Source organism: Chaetura pelagica, unplaced genomic scaffold, assembly GCF_000747805.2.
Source record: "Chaetura pelagica isolate M959 unplaced genomic scaffold, ChaPel_1.0 scaffold625, whole genome shotgun sequence".
NCBI classification, from domain to species: Eukaryota; Metazoa; Chordata; class Aves; order Apodiformes; family Apodidae; genus Chaetura; species Chaetura pelagica.
Genome location: NW_009953499.1, coordinates 1060188 through 1082549, shown reverse-complemented (window position 1 = coordinate 1082549; position 22362 = coordinate 1060188). Strand labels below are relative to the sequence as shown.

General features: G+C 44.8%; 1 protein-coding gene across 1 annotated transcript in view; it reads right to left on the bottom strand.

The window, feature by feature from the left end:
* Window positions 1-2301: 2301 nt before the first annotated feature.
* Window positions 2302-22362, bottom strand: part of TLK2 (tousled-like kinase 2) — a 40171-nt gene continuing 20110 nt past the window's right edge. Inside the window, exons 10-23 of the mRNA XM_009999343.1 lie at window positions 22299-22357; window positions 20783-20893; window positions 19320-19456; window positions 17458-17610; window positions 13785-13851; window positions 11853-11950; window positions 11415-11496; window positions 9480-9571; window positions 8477-8566; window positions 7330-7499; window positions 5720-5858; window positions 4302-4413; window positions 3251-3358; window positions 2302-2475 (exon numbers count right to left, since the gene is read on the bottom strand). Coding sequence (XP_009997645.1) covers window positions 2302-2475; window positions 3251-3358; window positions 4302-4413; window positions 5720-5858; window positions 7330-7499; window positions 8477-8566; window positions 9480-9571; window positions 11415-11496; window positions 11853-11950; window positions 13785-13851; window positions 17458-17610; window positions 19320-19456; window positions 20783-20893; window positions 22299-22357 — 1592 coding nt within the window. The remainder of the gene's footprint in view (window positions 2476-3250; window positions 3359-4301; window positions 4414-5719; window positions 5859-7329; window positions 7500-8476; window positions 8567-9479; window positions 9572-11414; window positions 11497-11852; window positions 11951-13784; window positions 13852-17457; window positions 17611-19319; window positions 19457-20782; window positions 20894-22298; window positions 22358-22362) is intronic.

Here is a 22362-nt window from a genome sequence, read left to right as displayed (position 1 = left end):
CTAATCACACCCACAGAGATAGCACACACTGGATGGCCAAGAAACAATGGGACTGGGATAGAAAAAACCCTTTTAGAATTCTCCCCGATGTGGACAGACACCAAATCATCAGTTTCAGCAAAAGGGATGAAGCATCAACCCTGACTTTGCCTGACAGAGGCTGAACAGACACATCCAAGCCCTGCTTGCTGAACAGTTACCTTCTGGAATAGAGCTGCAGGGATGGAAGGGACTAAAAGAAATAAGGGCTGAGCATTTAAAGATGCAGGTTTTTTTTTTTTTCCTTTGTTTCAAAAACTGAGAGTTTAGAGACCACCTTAATGCAGAGCTGCAAGTGAACACATCCAATTAAAAGCCCAAGAGTCACTACAAAAATAGGAATAAAAATCAAAGCAGCTGAGCTCTCCCCTCCCAGGTCCACTGCTCAATTTCCATGGACTCACTGGTCCAGTTTTCAGTAAACCACAAGTTCCTGATCAGGTTTTAAAGGATAATAATTGCAGATGAGTGCTTACAGTAAGGCAGACAAGTGGTAGTTCTCCCCCAGAAGTGCCTGACAGAGAACACTGCTTGCCATGAGAAGGCCACTGGGGTACTGAGTGCCCCAAAACAGCCTCCAAGCTGCTGGAACAACCCTGGAGGTGCCACACAGAGAACAGCCCACTGTGGTGGTCTGGGGATTGGGTCAGGAAGGGTGCACAGGGCAAGCTGTTTTTGAAACAACACCCTGAACTGCAATTGTGCACCCCTCAGCTCCCCCTCCCCGTGACAAACCTTGCTCTTGAACACTGCATCTTTAAATATTCCTGGCTATGAGCTCCTGCCACGTGTTAGGAGCACTCCAACCTGGCTGCCACATGTTCAAGGGCTGTGCTTTTTGTGTGTGTTTTCAGTCTCCCTTCAATGTGGAGGGAAAAAGGAGGCAGAGGGGGGACAAAAAGTTTGCATTTCCCAGCAGGCAGACTCTGGCTGAAGGTGTAAAGCCTCTCCAGGCAGGTTACAGAAGTGAGAAAAAAAAAATAATTAGGGTGCTTGCTCCCTTCTAGAACATTCCCCTCGAGTTTGTAATCAGATGCAGTGATAGCAGCAAGTTAGGAAAGTCAGCAAGTTTTAAAAGGGAAGTGTTAAGGGAGAGAGGAAGCTTTGCTGCCAAGTCACCTAACTGAGAAGAGCAGAAGAGTCTCCAGCTTTGGAATTTTATAACTTAAGCAAGATCTGAGCAGTACTGGGAGAGCACAAACCACACCTGTGATCAACTCAGCTGTGCTCTGATTCCTTCCCCTCCCCTGCCTGCCTTTTCACCAGCCAACAGAGATCATGCTCACGAGACCAGACAGCATGTCCTGAACATGTCAGGGTGTGTTTCCAAAAAGAACAGCACTTCAATGAAATGAAAAAGGTGCAACCGTTGGGAGAGCTGTGGAGCAGCAGCTGAAATACCTTGGGACAGCCTGAGCTGTGACCCACTCAGATCACAGACCCACACCAGCTCTCCCATGGGCTTTGCTGCCCTCCTGAGAAGGTGACTGACTCCCAAGAGGCCACCTCAAGGGAGCAGAAAGCTGCACCATCCCCAGAATGGCCACTGCCATGAACCTGCTAATATGGGTTTCACTTTGAGACCAGAAAACTGTTTTCTTCCAAAAAATTGTTATTTTTAAAAAACTGAAATTAATTAGGGGTAAAACACTAACTCTAGTGCCATGAACAGGCAGGATCAACTTTTTTCCCCTCCAAAGGGCAAAGAGTCATATACCATCCCCAGCTGAACCTTGGTGCTTCGAGCTTTTCAGGAGATGTTACCTAAACTTTATTAAAAGAAAAAGAACAATGTTTAAATATCAACACTGGACTAGCCCAGTCTTTTTTTTCCAAAGTCCACATTCTTCATATGAAGCACACACGACATCCTGGATTCCCCAAGGCTGCATGTTCAGAAGTTCACAGTACATGGAACCATGTCTTTTTTTGTTTTGCTTGTTTGTTTTTGTATTTCCTTGAGTTTCCCTTCCTTGCTCAGAGCAACCAACCCTTTTGTGGTCATTTACTGGATCAACCTCAAGCCACCTCCTATCCACATGGCTTGGCCTAGATGCTGAAGGTTTTTCTTGATGAGAGTTGATGTTGTCATGCTCTATGGATGGAAAAAAGCAAGAGAAAAAAAAGCACCTGGTACAGGTTTCTTGAGACCCTCACGGATTCCTCTTATTCCAAAGCTGTTTCTGAAAGTCTTGTTGCCGGTTTCTCAAGCAGTTTTGTTGTGGGTTGTTTTGGGGCTTTTTTTTTGCCTGTTACTCTGTCTCAGTTTGAAGAGCTGTTATTGGATGATCCAGAGGTGGATGCAATTGCAGCTCCAGCTGGGCTGCTGGTGGATACAGATTTCCGGATGTGAGGCAGCAAGTAGGGGTCACAAGCCAACTGCTGGACGTCTATCCGGTCCTCCTTGCGGTAGGCCAGGCAGCGCCGGATGAACGCCTGCAGACACCCCGGGGGCAAGAGAGGCATTAGGAGAGGGACAAGGGAGGCCAAGGAGCTGTTGGAGCAATCCAGAGAAGGTCAGCAAGATGATCTGAGAGCTGGAGCAGCTCTGGAGCCAGGCTGGGAGAGTTGGGGTGGAGCCTGGAGAAGAGAAGGCTCCAGGGAGACCTTAGAGCAGCTTCCAGTGCCTGAAGGGGCTCCAGGAAAGCTGGGGAGGGGCTTGGGACATGGGATGAGGGGGAATGGATTAAAACCGGAAGAGGGGAGATTCAGGTGAGACATGAGGAAGAATTTCTTCACTAGGAACTTGGAGAGACACTGGAACAGGTTGCTCAGGGAAGCTGTGGCTGCCCCATCCCTGGCAGTGTTGAAGGGCAGGTTGGATGGGGCTTGGAGCAACCTGGGCTGGTGGGAGGTGTCCCTGCCCATGGCAGAGAATTGGGATTAGAGGATGTTTAAGGTCCCTCCAATCCAAACCAGGCTGGAATTCTATAAATCTTTGGGAGCAGGGCCAATCTGACAACCCCAGGGCTGAAATTCCTCCCCCAGTGCCCTCAGCCAGCCCAGCTCCTACACCAGCTCATCTGTCATCAGCAGAGAGCAGGGGCAGTAGAACCCTCTGCTCCATCCCCAGCCTGATAGCTACCAGGGAAAGCCACTGACCACTCTGCAGGAGGCCAGCACTGAACATTCCTGCAGATTTAGGAAAACCGAGGTGGAACTGCCAGAACCTCCCACACAGGGTGATCAAACTCACTGCAAGATGATTTACCTTTGCTTCTGGTGTGACTACTGGCTTTGGAGGGAACTGCACCTCGGTAGCTTTCAGAATTGTGTTCTCCTGCAGAATATCTTGTTGTGACTGGTTGTGACCAAAGGGCTACCAAAAAATGAAAGAGAGTCGTTAAAGGTTGATGACAGGCCTCAAAAACCCCTCACATCACTGTTCATCATCACCTGAAATCAGCATCTTTCCAGGCAAGAAGCCCATGAATGTTGTGAAGGTGCTACAGGGCCCAGTGAGATGAGCAGGACATTTCTCCCACACTTAAACTAAACAAAAGGGACTAAGCTGGAACATGTTTGAGGCATCTCCAGCTCAGGCTGGAGGAATCTCTACCTGCTTCCAGACCTTGTAAGTCAGCTTCAGCATGTGCAAGGGGGCCTTTACCTTCCCAAGTCAACAGGAATTTCACCCACTTCACTCTGCTGGTTCCACTGCTGACGTGACAGCACTCAACAGTGTTTGTCAGCCCAGGCTTTCACCACACCTGGTTACCAAGGACTCATGAAAACAAGAGTTGATGGAATCCTTTTCCTGTGCCAACCCAGCTCTTCTGCTGTCATGAAACAAATCACTTTTCCTGACCCAGACTCTTCCCTTCCCCAAGCCAGCCTAGGAAGTTCTAGAGTGGGTCTTGGTACCTACTATTTTTTTTCCTACAACACTTGCAGTCATCAAGCAGCATCAGGCTTGACAAAGACTTAGCTCACTGAAAGCATCACAGAACAAAGCCAGGCCAAGAACCTCACAGGTGTCTGGCCCTGAAATTCTTCTCCTGCTTTTAATGGCCTCCATGGGAAGATGCCCAGTGGTAAGAGATGTTCTGCAGAACATTGCTCCTGAAGGAAGTGCCATGTAGAGCAAAACACAACCAAGGTCTCCCCATTCAAGGCATGGATTTTGCCTTGGAACTGACAGCAAGGAGACAGGGTGGAAGCACCTTCTAAGCCTGGGGAGGAGAAGGAAGCAGAAGGCAGGGCAGCCTCCCAAAAAGTTTGGGAATCATCACTAGGAAAGGAGTTAAATAATGTCTTCTTACCTTTCTGCCATAGAGACACTGATAGAAGATGACTCCCACTGACCAGACATCAACTTTATTTGAAATCTTTGGAGGTTCTTTCCCAACCACAAAACATTCTGGTGGCAAATACCTGATTAGAAGGAAGTGACAACAGGTTATGAGGAACATCTAGAAATACTTTCAGTAATCTTCGTTAGAAAGAAAGGAACAAACTCCCGTGATCAGATACTGGTTTGGGACTTGAAGGTCCCAATTTCATTCCTGTGCATCATTGGTCCAAGATCATCAATGATCCAAGATCATCTCCTTCTGGGAACAGGGATCCAAGGACTCTCCAGACACTCATGGTTCGAGCTAGTTAGCACAGTCAACTTCTTTCACCAGAGCACACAAAATAATCCCATTTCCTTTTATCTTCAGAACTGGTATTTGTTGTTAAAGAGCTTGGCCAACAATTCCACAATAGAAAGACACAGCCAAAATACATATTTCTAGAAATACAACCCCAGATGCCACGTCCTAGTCAGACACTCAGCCTCAAACTGCAGCTAGTTTCATTTTTAGGAACAGAAGAGCTCTACAACACAGCATGTCTTAACAAATGTTCCTGTGCAACTGTTGCCCATAGAGACACTCTGCAGCTTGGGTAACATCACAGAATCATAGAATGGTTTGGGTTGGAAGGAACCTTAAAGATCATCCAGTTCCAACCCCCTGCATGGGCAGGGACACCTCCCACCAGCCCAGGCTGCTCCAAGCCCCATCCAACCTGCCCTTCAACACTGCCAGGGATGGGGCAGCCATAGCTTCTCTGGGCAACCTGTTCCAGGGTCTCATGACCCTCATCACCAAGAACCACACTTGGTGGCACCCTCTGCAGTTCCTGCTCTCAGCCACAGGAGATGCAGTGACAACAAAGGATAACGTACTGCTGAAAACATCTTCCACATGACACTGAAGGGAAGCTCTGGCTGTAGACAGCCCTGTCAGATTTACATCTCCTGTAAAATCTAACTATGGATTTTCACCCCTCTCATTTCAGTGGAATCCTCTTTCCATCTCCCTGATGTCCCTGAATTTCCAAATACCTGTGGCATTCCCCTCCTTCCTGCCTAAACTGTTCAACAGGGCCATTATGGTCTGTGAAACAGCAGCCAAGTCCCACTCCAGAGCTCACTATCTCAGCAGCATATGCCACTTTTCACCAGGCCCTTTGGATAAGAGATGGTTTTCAAACATATAAACACTAACCCACTGAAAAGGAAAGCTGCCAGCCTCAAAAGGAGCTGTGTGACAACAAGAGCAGTTTCCAGGGTCTCAAACCTCCACTGTCTCAAGCTGTCACAATGGCAGCACATACAGAGCTGACACTGATCCAAAGCTGTTTATAAACTGTTCTTGATCTCTAACTTGCAAGTACCCCAGGCAACACTTACCAGTAAGTACCAGCCCCCTGTGATGTCAGTTCCATGCCATCAACAGAGTTGTAGCTATCATCATCCATGATTTTGGAAAGTCCAAAATCTGTGATTTTTATCTCTCCACATGCAGTACCATTGACTAGAAGAATGTTACCTAGACAGAGAAAAGAAATAGCTCCTTAGGATACACATCTAGCAGGAAAAAAAACCAAGAACAAAATTGGATTGAACTCTGGCACCCTGTATGAGGGGACAAGGAATCTACCCAGGGAGCTGCAGCAGCTTGGGGTAGATGTTATAGGACTCAATATCCCCAGCTCCAAAGATAAGTCAGTTCTCACTAACTGCTGGAACTGATCTGCCCATCCTTGAATGACCCAGTGGCCTGACATGACTTGGAGCCTCCTGATCCAGAGCCCCAGCAGCCAAATGAGTTTGATGCCCTTGCTATTTGACCCCTCCCAAAGATCCCCTTGGAAGGGCAGGTCAAAAATGAGGATTAAGGAGAGAAGTTATGACTCAGTCTGCCCAGAAGTCCTGACTTGCCCTGGCCTCTCAACAAGCCAGAAACTCCCTCCTTCCTGGCAGTGCTCCCCAGTGGCTTTCTAAGCTCAGAAAGGACAATTAGTGTTTAGGCAAGAGTCTTTTTACAAATCCATCAAGGATCAAGAAGTCAGATCATCACTGTTTTCCTCAAAGCCTGCAATAAAGCAGCAGAATCGTGCATGATGGCAGGGGATGAATCAGAGCTTTAGACAACTGTGGGCAGAGCTCTGCAGCTCCAACACCAGCAGCTGGGGGAAGAGCCAGGGTCACTAGAGCTAGTGCAACAGCACCACCTCCTGCACGGATTCCTCATGCTGATGCAACAAACCACATCACACACACAGTTACACAATGCTGATGGAGTGCCACCAGTGTAGGGAGACAAGCCAGGGATAACTGCTGGAAGAGGTGGCTGAATTTTACTGGGCTAGGAAAAAGCTATGCAGCCAGCACAAAGCATCCCACAGGAGAGCACTTCCATGTATCCCCTGGTGACCCTGCCCAACGACAAAGGGAAAGCTGCAGCAACATCTGGAGAAGACTTTCTCTGTGGCAGATGTTGCTGAATGCAAAGGCAGAGCCAGAAGTTTGACTTTGTGTCCTCAGCTTTGTGAGCTGCCCCGTGGTATGAAAAACCAAACACTTCCAAGTCAGCTTCTGCCACCAGATTCTCAGGCAGATGATTACAGAAAGAATAAGCCAGAAGAATGGGAACATGAAACAGTGGTAATTATGGAAACCTTTATGAAGCAATAACAGAAGCTCAACAGCAGAATACAAGAAGGACATTAAGAAACCAAACACAGATACTTGGTGGTTCAAGGGCTCGTTCTGAACAAGGAGGCTACTTTTTCTGGAATGTTGCTTCCTTGGTTTATGTTGCAATTCTGGGAGACAATACCCTTTTCACAGCATGTTCTGTGCATTTGAGGGTTTTTTTGGCTTGTTGCAAGTGAAGTTTTCCCAGACAGCCCTGTCTCCTTTTTGCTGTCTGACCAAATTAAACTTCCCCACCTTAGTTATAAACCCATTACCTCTCACGAGCATCCTTAAGCACATCAGCTAGCAGCACAGCATACCTGGTTTAAGGTCATAGTGTATGATGGGAGGTTTGATTTCATTTAGGTATTTTAAAGCATTCACAATCTGCATGATAATGGATCGTGCCTCTTTCTCCGACATTAACTTGTGTTGTTTCAGGTAGAAGTCCAGATCATTCCCCTCACAGTATTCTAACACTGTACAAAACCTGAAGGCAAAACAGTAGATGCTGTAATTAAGGCACCTGAGAGAAGCCAGAATACTTTGCTATTGCTTATCTGTAAGGCTCACCTATTTGGTCAATAAATTAAATTAAACGGTCTCCATCCTATTCATCCTGTTCTATAAATAAGCCACCAGGAACACAGTCCTCAACAGTACAGAGGTCAGAGATGCCCCATGAAGTGCTGGATCATAGAATCACAGAACTTGTGAGGTTGGAAGGGACCTTTAAAGGTCATCTAGTCCAGCCCCCTGAAGTGCTCAGGGACCTTTTTAACTACATCAGGTTGCTCAGAGCCTGGTCAATCCCGACCTTGAATGTGTCCAGGGATGGGGCCTTCACCTCCTCTCTGGGCAACTTGTTCCAGTGCTTCCCCACCCTCATAGTAAAGAACTTCTTCCTAATATCCAGTCTAAATCTCCCCTGCTCTGGTTTAAGGTCATTGCCCCTCATCCTATTGCTACACAACCTTGTCAAAAGCCTCTCCCCAGCTTTCCTGGAGCCCCCTCAGGCACTGGAAGGTGCTCTAAGGTCTACCCAGAGCCTTCTCCAGACCCAACTCTTTCAGCCTGTCTTTGTAGGAGAGCTGCTCCAGCCCTCAGATAATTTCTGTGGTCCTTCTCTGGACTAATTCCAACAGGTCCATGTCCCTCTTGTGCTGAGGACTCTAGAGCTGGACACAGATCCAGCAGCAGGAAGCCATATCAGCTGGGACATTTGCTCAGGCCGACAAGGAGCAGGATTTACTGGTAAAGCACAACATCTGGCCAATTACAGCACACAGGCCAGTGAGCTAGTGCCTTAGAACACTGCTAAACACTGCAAGTGCCTCAGACACCTCTGCAGTACAGGATATTAAATGGGTGTGGACATTCTCTGGGCTCTCCTGGAAAGCTTGAAGAGACCAAATACTTTGTTTCTAGTGAATGGGTCAAAAGAAGTCAAATAGCAACACAACTTACGAGTCAGTATCCAGCGAGAAGTAGTCATAGAGCTTCACTATTCGAGGGTGATCCAGTTCTTTGTGAATTCTGTACTCTCTACATGCATGTCTGGAAAGAGGAAAGTCTGAGCATCAGTCATACAAGTGAATTCATTCTAAGTTCTGATAGTGAACCCAGACATTCCACACAGAGGTCCAACTTCAATCCAACCCATGCACATTATTCAGAGAGCTCAAGAAAACCGAGCAGAACAGCTCTTGAGAACCACAGACTCTGAGTGCATCTCAATCACTGGCAGTACTACAAAATAACTCATCTTGATTGAGGGTACTGCTTGCCAAGACAGAATAACCTCTGAATAAATTGTTAAGGGATCCAAGATAGCTGAATATAAAAATCAGAAAGTTCTAGAAAAAATCCAGGATGAAGCTCAACTTCCAGCCTTCAAATTCAGCTTAGTTTGTCCCAGTGATTTGTTAAGGAATTAAGATCACAGCTTTATCTTTGAAGGTCAGTCAAGAAGGCTTGGCTGCCTTTCTGCAGAGCTTATCTAATCCATAACCTTAGGGACCAAGTGCTGGCCACACCAAAAGGCTTCCTGTGCCTCCCTTCTAGGCTATGACACATTGCAGTTCTGAAATCATTAAATACTCCAGGAAACAAAAGGAAGGGAAAGGCTTTAGGGGAGCACAGTGCAGGTGTGTACCTGGAAGATGGGCACAAACAACTGTTTCCCACAAGAGCAGAGATCAGACATGTCAGAGAGGACAAACCACTTCAAAGCTTTTGTCCTAGAGCACTACTGGTGCTTTAAAACCTTGTGCATACACAAAACTCAGTGTTGTGTACATTCAAAACATTTCTGATCTGACCAGAACTTTAGCAAGTAGCTACTGGGCCAGAGAGTGGCTTTTGAAATGTGGCAAAACACAGGGGAAGAAAAAATACATTCACAGGCACTGGATAATCAAATACAGGAGGAGTTTGGAAACATGGCTGGCTGCTTTGCAGCCTTGCTTACTTGTGATAGTTTTCTTTCTTCTCATCTCTCCAGTTTTTATTTAACTGGTGTATTTTCACAGCTACATATCTTTGTTCTGTTAAATCAAATGCCTGCAGAGAGAAGAGCTGAAGATCAGTAGGAATCACAACTTCAAGTTAATACAGCAAAAGCAGACAAGCTGCAACAAACCAATATCCCCACCCAGGAAATCAGCATTACAACATATTGAGTGAAGAGCAAACCCACATTTTGATGTAATTAGATTCACTAATGAAACCAAGCAACTCTGAAAACAATTGAATATTCTGTGCTTTGATCTGACCTTCCCCATAGGCTCTAATGCTGCATTTATTCTGACATTTTACCACCAGAGCTACAATGGGCTCAGAAAGGCCAAATTACCAAAATATAGACAGTTAATCACACTGGAAAAGACCCTGCCATGATTCATTCCCCCAGGCCACCTAACTCATTTTCTACACTCAGTTCAAGAAGTCTAAACCATACAGAGGATTTTCAAGACTTTGTTTCACATTGGTGGCACAGCTCTCCATCCTGGAGCATAACCATAGAATGTCTTGGGTTGGAAGGGACCTCTAAAGGTCATCTAGTCCAAGCCCCCTACAATAAGCAGGGACATCTCCAACTAGAACAGATTGCTCAGATCATTTTCATGGCCTCCTCTGGACATTGTCCAACAGGTCCACATCCTTCTGGTGTTGGGGGCTCCAGAGCTGGACACAGTGATCCAGGTGAGGTCTCACCAGGGCAGAGTAGAGGGGCAGAATCACCTCTCTCCATCTGCTGGCCACATTTCTTTGCATGCAGCCCAGGAAGAGGTTGGCCCTCTGGGTGTCCCTGCCCACGCAGGGGGGGTTGGAATCTTTAAGGTCCTTTCCAACCCAAACCGTTCCATGATTCTATGGTTATTCTATGATAAATTGTGTCCATCTCAAAAGTTATACACTTAAATCCTAACGCTTAATATATTGGCCAAGACTCTGCAGAGGAAGGACTAAGCATTTCTTTGTTCTAATAATACAGCACAGCTCCCAAGCACAGTCAGGTATGAACCATTCATACCCTCTTGCTTTCATCTGTGGAGCCAAGGCTTTCTACTGAGTCAGCAAAGCCTCCAAAGAGCAATTTAAGGTACTTACATACAGATCACACTCTTTTTTTTCCACTACCTGAGCAGTTCAGACCCCCTGGTTTAGATACCTATTGTTGTACTGCATCAAAATAATAACTGGCTGTGAAGTTTCCAATATTTGCATTGGCAGTTAGTTTTATTCCAGCCAAATTCAACATGAATTAAGAACTACTGGGTATAAATGAGGAATATTTTGAACTGGAAAGGCCCAGTAGTCAAATAGCAAGCACAGAAGTATCACAGGTCTTGGCCATACAAGAGTGCTGACACACAAGTAATCCTCAGTTCCAAAGAAGTCCCAAGGCTACACAAACCCTTCCACTCTGCTTCTTCAGAGCATAAAATGAAGACACATGAAAAAAAAAAAAAGCCTTCTACTCCCAGGAAATAGAGGCTTTGCTCCTTTTATGGGAGCTATTTGCTCTTCTTTACAGTGAGGCTCAGGCTGGCTCTGTGACACTCAACAAAACTTTGCTACTTAAGGTATTTGTGTGTAGCACTTGAAGAAACAAGTGGTTTGCTTCCATGTCCTGACAAAACTTGCAGACTTGGTGCAGCATTTTCTTGAAACACACATTTGCACAAAATCTGACCTCTGAGGACAGGGGAAGAACCTAAAAAAAAAAAAATCATCTCCAGCCTGCTGCCTAATGCAAGCCAGATGCAGCATGTGCTTTGTTCTCCACCTTCTCCCCTCCACAACCACACACACCATTAAGAAAACAAGTGTAAAAATTCTGCTTACTGCAATATTTCACTGCAGACTCAGATTACACCACAGACTGCCACTTCAAATTTACCTTATATACTTCACTGAAGCCACCTCTACCCAGGAGATGTAGCAACAAGTATCTATCATTTAGCGTTGGATGGTCTTTAAATCTGGTGAGAAAGAGACAGTTTAATAACACTGACAGAAGGAATGTTGGACAATAAATTACAGCTACTACAGAGCTCAGAAACAATCATTACATTCATTTTAATATATTATTAAGACAGGAAAATGTTAAAACTGTGTTAATGACTGACAGATTTGATACTATTTGGTCACTTTGCACCTCCATGCACCTGGAAGCCTTTGTCTTACATGAACTTCAGGTTCTATCACTGTGCTGCCCCCCAGTCAAGTGACATTATGTTGTAACATCCATTTAAAATAAAAAGGATTGTTTCTTATTTATGAAGGAGACAAATCAAACATTGTTACACCTTCTTGTCCCTGAATCCCATGTGCTTACTGTGAATTATCTTCATTGTGTATCCTTTTCAATTCCCTGATATGTAGATTTCTAACCCTCTCTAGCCGTTCCAGCTCTGCCTGGATCTCTGCTTCTTCCTGCACGAGGGAAAAACCACAAGGAAAACACAACACTGTGTGAGTTGGTGCAGTTAGCATGCCTGCCTGCATGGACAGAAACACAACTGTAATTCCACTTGTGAAGTAGTTATTGGGAAGTCACTTGTTTGGGTGATTAGAGATATGGTCACAGTCGACTAAGAGTCAGGTGGAAGGTGGCAGGAATGAAAACAGGGCAGTTTCATTGACACCTACACAGAGACAAGAGCAAGACACAGCTTTACACCTTCTTGTTTTTAACATTTTCTGTAATTAAGAAGCCTTGCTGTTCTGGTTCTGCTCCTTCCCTGACTGCTAGGTAGCTGTTCTGCAGGAACTCAGCCTCTGCTGGTTCAAGAGGAAGAGGACAGCCCAGAGAAGTAAGAAAGAAACAGGGATGTCATGATGCTGGATGGGGCAGCATCTGGAAAGAATGGAGAATGTGAAAGGCCAACATTGGGTCCTGTTAGTGGTAGAGCAGTGTAACTTAGTACCATGTGGAAGTTCTGATGTGCTTTTTGTGGAGCTGCAAGTTCTTGTGCCCTCAAACATGACAGTAGAATTCACATCAGTGTGGACAGAGTTGCAAACCTCAATTGAAACGAGCACCTTGAGCAGTATTATTTGGCACATGTGACTCAAGGGACATAGTTGCCCATTTGTCTTGTGACTCTGCTCCTTCCCTCCTCAACTTGTTCTATTTTTAGGCATAAAGAATGAGCCAGTTTCCAAAAGTGGAGAAGGATAAGCACAGCTTCAGACAATACCACGATCCCAGAACATTACTTCATTTTCCATTAAGGTCCATTTCCAAATGGATTCCTCTGTCCCAGGGTTGCACACCACATGCCAGGACCTGCAATTAATCCCCTGCAGCAATGTGGAGGCTGTGGAGCAAGCATTCCTCTGGCATCCTCCTGCCCCTATCACTTAGCTTTGCCCACAGGTCAATCACACACTATGGGCAGAGTGCCAGCAGATTCCATGTGGGCAATAACTTTTCCTTGCCACTGAAAATAACAAAGAGTCCAACAGCATTCACAGGGCCTCCCATTCAATTAGTGTATCAAGGTTCCAGAAAATAAGAGCTCAGGCACCACCTGAGAAAAGCAGGGGGTTCCAGGAATGCATCTGCACATTTCTTCTTTCTTTCATATGGGAAAGAAAACTTTTTGGCCTGAGCAGAGATCACAGCTAACCAGGAAATGGCAGAAGACAACCATTATTTTCTTTCAGTACTTCATCTGTTGAAGTGTCCCAGAAAATTTAGATGTTATTGCAATCATTTCAAAGTTAAGTAACAGCTTATTTAAGTATAACCCTCCTTGCAGGTCCAGCTTCTACTGAAGCCAATGGATTAGAAAACAAACATGCTTTATAACCTCAACAGCACCATTTTCCAAAAGATTTTACTGGATTGCTCCTGATAGTGCTGGTTACTCAAAGAAATAGGAAAGCCAGTGATGGCTTTTGGTTGTGTTCTTACAACTTCCTTCCCTGGTCCATTCCTTCATATTTCCCCCATGTCAGACACCTACAGAGCCCAGCACTGAGCAAATTATAGTGACAGAAGATGATGCACCAAACCAGTGGAGCTCCTTGCATGGAATTATAACCACAGCAACAGAGAAATCTATTTATTGAAGCAAAGAACATCTTTGCTGAACACCACTGCCTTGGGAAAAATTATTACAAAATCCCAGCCATCCCCTTCAAGCACCAAAAACCTCTCAATTATCCAACAGCAGTGACCCCTACAGAGAAATGCTGTTGTTCAGAGAACACTGTATCAAAACCTACCACTCTAAAAGCCTTTTCTGCAGTTAGTTCTTACCTTTTTAAGATGACCTAGTCGGAGTTTGAAGATTTCCTCCTGTTCATGGTATTCTGCTAATGTTAACCTGCAGAGAAGAGACAGACCCACTGCATTAGGTTTCAGTGCATGTGGTGAAAGGAACAGTCTGCAGAACCCTCATCACCAGAGGGAGTGACAACAATGTGGAGTATGTCAACAGGAAATTGTTTTTAGGTAAACTCTACAACACATATTTTTTCCTTATAGTCAATCTAAAGGAGGCCAAAATCTTAAATCTTGATAAACAACATTAATTTCAAATCCAAGTCCCTCAAATACCTATTTTGGCCAGTGACTGGTTTTTAACCACAACAGCTAAACCATAATCTAAATACCCAACACTGAAGCACAGTTATGCTGTATTTTATTTTTCCATTTGAAGTTCACTTCACTGATTTCCTTTTCTATTTTTCTCTGTAATAAAAGCTGGATAATTAAACCCAGCTCTTCACACTGGGATTAGAAGGGCATGTGGCCACAGAGATGAGACAGAGGGAAAGCACAGTCTTACAGCAAAATAATGACAGATCCCATCACTAGTGAAAGGTAACAATGTGCTGAGATCTTTAAGGTTAGAAAGATGAATTATTATACTTATTTTTCTCACTGCTACCAACAAGGAGCATGGTAAAAGCATCACACCTGAGCAGAAAATTATGAAGCCCACATCAATTGCATGAGTTTACTTTGTAAACAAGATACACCTGTGACAGCACATAAACGTCTTTTTTGAACCTAAATGGAGTTCAAAGCATATCCCACAAGGATTCCTGTTGCAGCAGGTATGCTCTGCATAGTACTTAGTACAAAGGTGAGTGCACAAGGTCTCCACAGCACCAAAACCACAACCAGTGTGAAAGTGGCTTGAGTCCTGTCGGCAGGGCTGTGGGACCTCAGCTGAATTCAGTAAACTGAGAGCAGCTGAGTGCTCAGGATGCCCCAACTTCTCTCCACTGTTGATAAAAAGGGTTCACATAATTGAAATAAGTACTAGAGTAGTTCTTGGCTGATAAATATAATGTAAAACTCACAAGCCAAGTTCCCTTTGAAAGGATCTTGACCACAAGGAACCACTTATTGCAAACTACAGACACACACAAACCACAGCCAGCACCATCAAGGTTCACATGCTGCCTCCTTTCACACCAAAACATGCTAATTTACACCCCCACCCTCCCCCAGCACCACTCTGACTTTTCATCAGCTTCAGCTAATCTAAAAGGCCACCCCAAAAGTTTAGGTCTTTGCTTGGTGTTGCTGTAAAAGGAATAAAAAGACAACTGAACAAACCAGCAATGAGCTTTGCTCATATTCTTGTGCACAAATTAACTACAGAGCTACACACTAACAGGCTACTCATTAAGCAAGGGATGTAATGAGCACCACCAGGCTAATGCTGCCCAAAATAGCTGCCTGTTGGCAGCAGTGTTACAAAAATGAAGGGGCTCTAAGAGAAACACTGCCCTGTTTCACAGAAACATGCTTGAAAAACACTACTCCTAGTGCAGCTGAAGACTCTAAGGTTGGCCAAGCTGCCCTAATGAACCTCAAAAAGGCCCAGCAGACTAATCTTCCTGATTGAATGAAAAGCTTTTTCTCATTCACAGGCTAGCAACTAGTTTCAGGAGAGTGCATGCTTCAATTTGCATCACGGGACCTTCCTCTCCTTTTTAAGACACAGCAACAGCCATGAACAAAAGAGGAAGCAATAAATAAATAAATAAATAATTGAAGGGTTTTGGCTGTCTGCTTCTCATTCAACTTTCAGAAACATTTATATTCAACTTGCCTAAAAGGCAGCCTCTGCAAGAATTCCACAGGAAAAAAAAACAACTCCCTCCAAAAACCAGAACATTTTGTACCTGATACTCATTGGTCCAACAGTTGCACTTACAGGGTAACTACTGGTTAACAAGTCAGTACAGTTGCTTCTGCTGACTTGCAAAAACAATGTTTTCATTGCTCATTTTCATAAGCTAAAACACTTCACATGAACCACATCCATACACTGGTAAGAAGGCCACAAGAAGGTCTTCTAAACCACAAAGATAAAACCCTGAAATGTATCAGTGAGGAATGATAAAATAGCAAGTAACACAAAGAAAGAGACCTGGTAGCACAAAAAGGCTCATTACAGAGCCAGGTAAAGCTAGATGACAGCAAGGGAGGCTCACACCAGCTCCAGTGCTATCACTGACATTACCCTGATTTCCAGGGACATCAAGATCCGTGCTGCCATGTCTGCAGAGTAAATCACCCTACAGCTCCACCAGTCTGCTGGGGAAACACCAAAAATCATCACTACAGAAACAAGGAAAGCATCAGCATCCTGCTTGAGGGCTCTGGTAGATTGAGGACCACAGACATCGTGATTCACGCAGTCATGTGCTACCTCTGCTGTGAGTGCAAAGGCAGGGGGAGCTTTTGTTTTGCATGCAAATTTGGAGAGCAGGACTGTCAAGGACACTGGTAGAAAGCACAGGAAAATCACAGAATGGTTGAGGTTGGAAAGGACCTTAAAATCACCTAGATCCAATCCCCCCTGCATGGGCAGGGACACCTCCCACCAGCCCAGGTTGCTCCAAGCCCCATCCAACCTGCCCTTCAACACTGCCAGGGATGGGGCAGCCACAGCTTCTCTGGGCAACCTGGGCCAGGGTCTTACCACCCTCACAACAAAGAATCTCCTCCTCATGTCTCACCTAAATCTCCCTCTTCCACTTTTCATCCATCCCCCCTCATCCCACTCCTCCCTGCCCTTGTCCCAAGCCCCTCCCCAGCTTTCCTGGAGCCTCTTCAGGCACTGGTAGCTGCTCTAAGGTCTCCCTGGAGCCTTCTCTTCTCCAGGCTGAACACCCCAACTCTCCCAGCCTGGCTCCAGAGCAGAGCTGCTCCAGCCCTCCCATCATCTCCATGGCCTTGCCACTCTGACCTAACATACTTCCGACTCACAGAAACTTCCAAAAAAATAATGTTCTTAATTTCTTGTGAGACACAGCTTTCCTCTCCAAGAACATCACGACTCTTAGAGCATCAGTAACTTAAAAAGAGTTCGGGGGGGGGGAAAAAAAAAAAAAAAAATCTTCTGTAAGAAGAAAGAGCAGCACTTCAAGTACTTTTCAACTTTCCTGACTGCAAAGGACTCTTCACAGGTCAGTGCTTAATGAACTGTCTCTCTAGAGGCATCTTTTTTCTTCAGTATACCAAATTAATTGTTTGAAAAGCCTCACCAGAAAGCTCATGGAAATAAAGGCTTCAAGATGTGTGCAATTTTTGTTCCTTAAAAATAAAGCACCATGTAACACACAAAGTGATACCAAAATCAGTTCTGAAGTTGCCACACTTCAGAAAGAGACACCACTTCTCAATTTGATGCAACAGGATCACTGGAAAAATGACTGCATTCAAAAAAAAAGAAAAAAAGAGTGAAGCTCACAAAGTCTGGACTCAGCAATGATCCTTGTTTTACTCCAACGAAAACTATTTCGAACTGCAGCCAGATGTTGCTGAATGCCAGGCTAATTCCACAATACTCATTTGTGCATGGAGTGAAGCCTAGAGGCAAGGGCAAGATTCCATTTCCCAGGAGATATGTTGTGCTCTAACCAAAGCATGCAGCTCTGCACTCCACCAAGGAGGCCACAGAACCTACGTTTCATTTTCTGCTCCGTTGGTCTTGTTCTTGCGCTGCTTCTGCTCGTTGCTTGCTGGGGGGGTCTGTCCCATGGCAGGGGGCTTCCTTTTTGCTAACATTTTTCTTTGTCTTTCTATTTCTTCCCGCTGGGAATTTATCCTTTCTTGTTGCCTGGAAAGAAGGAGAAATAAAGATGAAGCAGAACAACTAATGGTATGTACTCAGTTGTCTTCGGGATCTGCTCTCCCCAGACTGGAACGATGCGTTTCAAATCTGCTTTAAGATTAGTAACTAAATAGTTTTGCCCAGAAAAGGGGGATGTGCCAAATATTGTGAGTCAGATTTCTTAAAAACATATTTTTGCATAAAAGGGGATTCTTTTCCTGGCCCACAGAAACCTTTCAGTAAGTGAAAGGTTTTATTCATGCAGAGGATATCCAAACCCAAGGAGTTGCTCACCTCACGGAAAAGCCAGGGATCCATGGTAAGTCACTAACTTTCCACACACTCCTTCCTAGAAGGCTCTGTTCTACATCTCAGACTTGCCTGTTAAAACTGTTCCTGAAGTCTGGCACTGTCTGAGAAAGTACCCTTATACTTCAAGGGTACAGTTAAACTATCCCTAGTTCTCTGAATTTCACTAAGTTCCCAATTTCACTAAGAAAACAGTCTCTCCTCCAAGATAAAAAGACTATCTTAGGACATCTTAGAGTGATAAAAGCAATCTTGGAATGTCAAGCCTAAATGACTTAAGCATTTACATACTTAATTCACTTTTTAAAAGAGACTGAGGCTGCAGGTAAATATTCCAGAGGCATTGCTTCCATGTCTTACAGCACATGGAATTATCAAGTCCTTAATTTGCACCTAACAAGAGTTGCACCTCCCTATCAGACTACAGAGATGTGATTTTGAAAGATCACACACAGCTCTCTCTAATGCAACTAATTTGCCAAGTCCTACTTAAAGGTCTAGGCCAGGTGGGAATTCACTGGATATTTCCATTAATATCCTGCATAAAAGGGTCTCTGATCTTCATTTGTAGATTTCTGTAGCCCCTTTGATCACTGTTACCAGCAGGCAAAAAAAAGTTAAATAGTATGGATTTTCTCTTTTAAGCTTCTCTACGTTCTACTTAAAAAAAGGAACTAATTAGTCTTCCTTGACTAATACATGCAAGTATGCAAATAAAATTGATTGACTCAAGATACATGTGAGATTTTGGTCCATCCCTCCACCCTAAGCAGTGCACAGCCAGGCAGGGGCACTGAGAATAACCTGCAGGGCTGCTTTTTTTTTTTTTTGCCTGGAGAAGAGAAGGCTCCAGGGAGACCTTAGAGCAGCTTCCAGTGCCTGAAGGGGCTCCAGGAAAGCTGGGGAGGGGCTTGGGACAAGGGCAGGGAGTGAGAGGCCAAGGGGGAATGGATGAAAACTGGAAGAAGGAGATTGAGCTTGGACACAAGGAGGGAATTCTTCCCTGTGAGGGTGGTGAGAGCCTGGCCCAGGTTGCCCAGAGAAGCTGTGGCTGCCCCATCCCTGGCAGTGTTGAAGGGCAGGTTGGATGGGGCTTGGAGCAACCTGGGCTGGTGGGAGGTGTCCCTGCCCATGCAGGGGGTTGGATCTAGATGATCTTTAAGGGCCCTTACAACCTAAACCACTCCATGATACTACGAACTCCAACAATTTGATACAGTATCATGCCTCTGCAGGTTGAAGTGTAAACATATTTCTCACTTCAATGTGAAAACGTTCCCCATTGTCAGAGTTCCTATCTGATCCTTTCACACACCAGTCTCACCATTCTCACATTTTGACATGCAAGACCACACACAACTGCTTAGTTTTTCTGTCTTGGAAGGTAAAGAGAGCTCTGTCCTCACTTGATGAGGTTCTGGAAGGCATAGCCATCTGTCCACTGCTCAGTGAAGGATGCCCCATGCCGCACTGTGGTGAAGTGACCAAGCCTCAATCGATCCTGCATGCTCTTATCTCTGCATGCCATCTTCTCCTGCTTTGACTGCAAACAAAACAAAACACGTGTTCAAACACAAGCCATAAATCAGCAGCCAAGAGCTGTGCTGTGTTTTAAATCACTACCAATTCTTTACCACCTTCCATTGTTTCAGTGCTGCTTATCTGAGAAGAAAACCATCGATCACGTTATTGCTGGTGCTTCACACCAGCCTGACAAGCAGCTGCTTGACAGCCTCCTTTCTGACATCTCAGCCTCACCTTTCCTTCCCCACTGCTGCTTGGGCAGCTCACCCAGTCTGTCATTAGCTGAAATCAGTCTAGCAGGAGGATTAAAACTATCCCTATCAGTAGCTTAGCTCCACATGTGGCTCTAGTCATTCAAAGAGGAGATGAAGGAAGAAAATACACCTGAAGACTAAGATGCAGCCATCGGGTAGCTCGGTCCTAGACCTGCAGCACTCCCAGAACTGATACAGTCTCAATTAGGTCACTGAGACACCTAAAGACTGGTGGTGCTGTCATTGAGTGCTTCTGCTAAGTGAGAGGAAATTTCCAAGGCCTGAGATGAGAGCAGCAAAGCTTCAGTCAGTCAGGATTAAGGACGAAGCAGCAAAGCTCGTCACTGGACCTACACACCATCGACCTGAGCACCAGGTCTACTTAACACCTAGCCCAGAGTTACAAATCCTCCCAGAAAGAAGTCCCATTCAGCCAAGAACAATCAGCTCTGTGACAAAATCAGCTCAAACAGACTGCATGAACTGGCCAGCACCCTGGTAGTTTTGCCCATCCAGTGCCCACAAACAATAGAAGCAATTGGCCAACAGGTGAAGGAGCAATCAAACCCCCAACATTGTTCAACCATCAGGATATCTGGAAATCTTTCAGCACTGAAGCAGGCTGGATGCTGGTAAACAGCAGCCTGGCACTTTCCCCAGTGTCTTTACTGTGCTGTTTTCACTGTTACACAAAGCAACTATCTCCAACTTTGCCATGTGAAACAAGGGAAGGTCTAAATCACTTGCCAATGTCACAGAGCATATCTGGCAATTTCCCTGCACAATGGGATACTGCTCTGGATTGCCAGAGCTGGACAATGTTGATTTTCAGGTGAAAAAAAATCAAGGAATGCCTGCTGCATTTAGAGCTCAGACCATCTTACTTAAGCAAGGGAGATCACTCTTTGAGACTGTGAAAAGTAACCAGTCTTAGCATCACATTCCTATCTGCAGAGAAATAATTCAAGACAGAATTCCAGTTGCCTTTTATCACCACAGCCATACAAGCAGGCTTGTGCTGCTCCAAAGGAGACAGAAGTTTTCAAGGATGTGAACTGTGACTGCAGGGATGTGGAAAGTGCCCTGCTCACCTTTTCTATGAGAAGCTTCTTGCTCATTGTTACACATCTATTCAACCTCTCCTTGTACTTCTCCAGCATCTTCTGCTGCTCATCTATCTGCCGCCTCAAATCGCAGTTGGCCTGAAAGTGAAAAGAGAAGAAAAGCCTTGGACTTCAAATCACCAGAAGCCAAACTAAGCATCACCTAGGAAGATGTTTCTCCAGCTAGCCTGAGGCATCAGATTAAAGAAAGCAAAGCAGCAGGATAAGAAAAGAAGGTTCCTGTTATCAAAACATCCCAGCCAAGCTCTTCGATTTTTAACCCACTTAAACCTTAATAACCCTCTAGAAACAAGGAAATGCTGTCAACTGGTTTACATGTAAGGAACTAATAAACAAAGAGATTAAACACAAGCATAAAGGATTTTATTTTAAAAAACCCCCAACATTAAAGGCTCTGCCACAGCTACCAAGTCTCAAAATAGCTTACTCATCCTTGGACTATCCTCCCTCTTCCAGCCACAATGCTGGCAGAGGAAAAGGATGGAGTAACTCCCTTTGCACATTCAATTAAATTCTTGTTTGAGTGACTTTGCATCAGCCCTGCTCTACAGACTGTTCCCAGTAACAGCTGCTCTTTTTAACACCACCACAGTGTACAGCAGCCATTTGCACTGATAAAAAGTTTAATGTAACCATCCCCCTTCCAACCAATAAGTCTGGCTTCTGATTAAACAGTAAATGGTTAAAAAAAAAAACCAGCAACAACAAAATTCTATTTCCTGCTTCATGGATCATTTCCACAAGACCACATGAGCCTCTGTGTCTCTGAGAGCTTGTCTGAGCTCTTTTAGGTGCTGAGATCAGACGCACTATTCTCCATTCAAAGTGTTTTCTAGTCATTCTCAGCACTTCAGAAGAGATGATGCTCCAGCTGATCAAAGTTAAATCAACTACAACTCCTCCATTAAAACCAGATCCTTGATTTAAAGGTACTTCTCTTTTCCTGAAGAATGCTAATGGGTTAAGAGAAGCTTTATTCCTTAGGTTTGACCAAAAGATGTTCTCCTCATCCCTATACATGTTGCTGACTCTCATGAATGAGCATTTCAGAACACACCCTCCCAGTCTACTGAACACATTACTAAACAAAAAGCAGAGTCAGCTCCTCAATATTTAGAAGAAGGGGATAATTCTGCAGAGAAACATGTTAGGTTAGCTAGCAATATACACAGAAAGTGTGCAACAGGTCAAAGAAAGGCTAACACACTGCTGAGTACACAAACATCTGAGCTAAAATAACCCTGCACTCTGTAGCCACAGTCACTGCTACACTGCCTGTGGATTCAGGCAGGCCCAAACAGAGGATCTACAAGCCAGACCATTATCCTGCAGGTAAGGAATGACTTGATTTGTTTTACCTTAAGAATGCAGGTTCTACAAATGGTAGGGATACAAAATCCTGCTTTGCAGCCCAGCTGGCACATGCATTCCAGGTGTCTTTAAACAGCAGCTTTTAGAAGAGTTATTCCACTTAAATACTTACTCTTAGTAAGTCATCTATCCTCCCCTCCTTCTTCTCCAAGTCAGAGTTCTTACTGTTTTCTAGT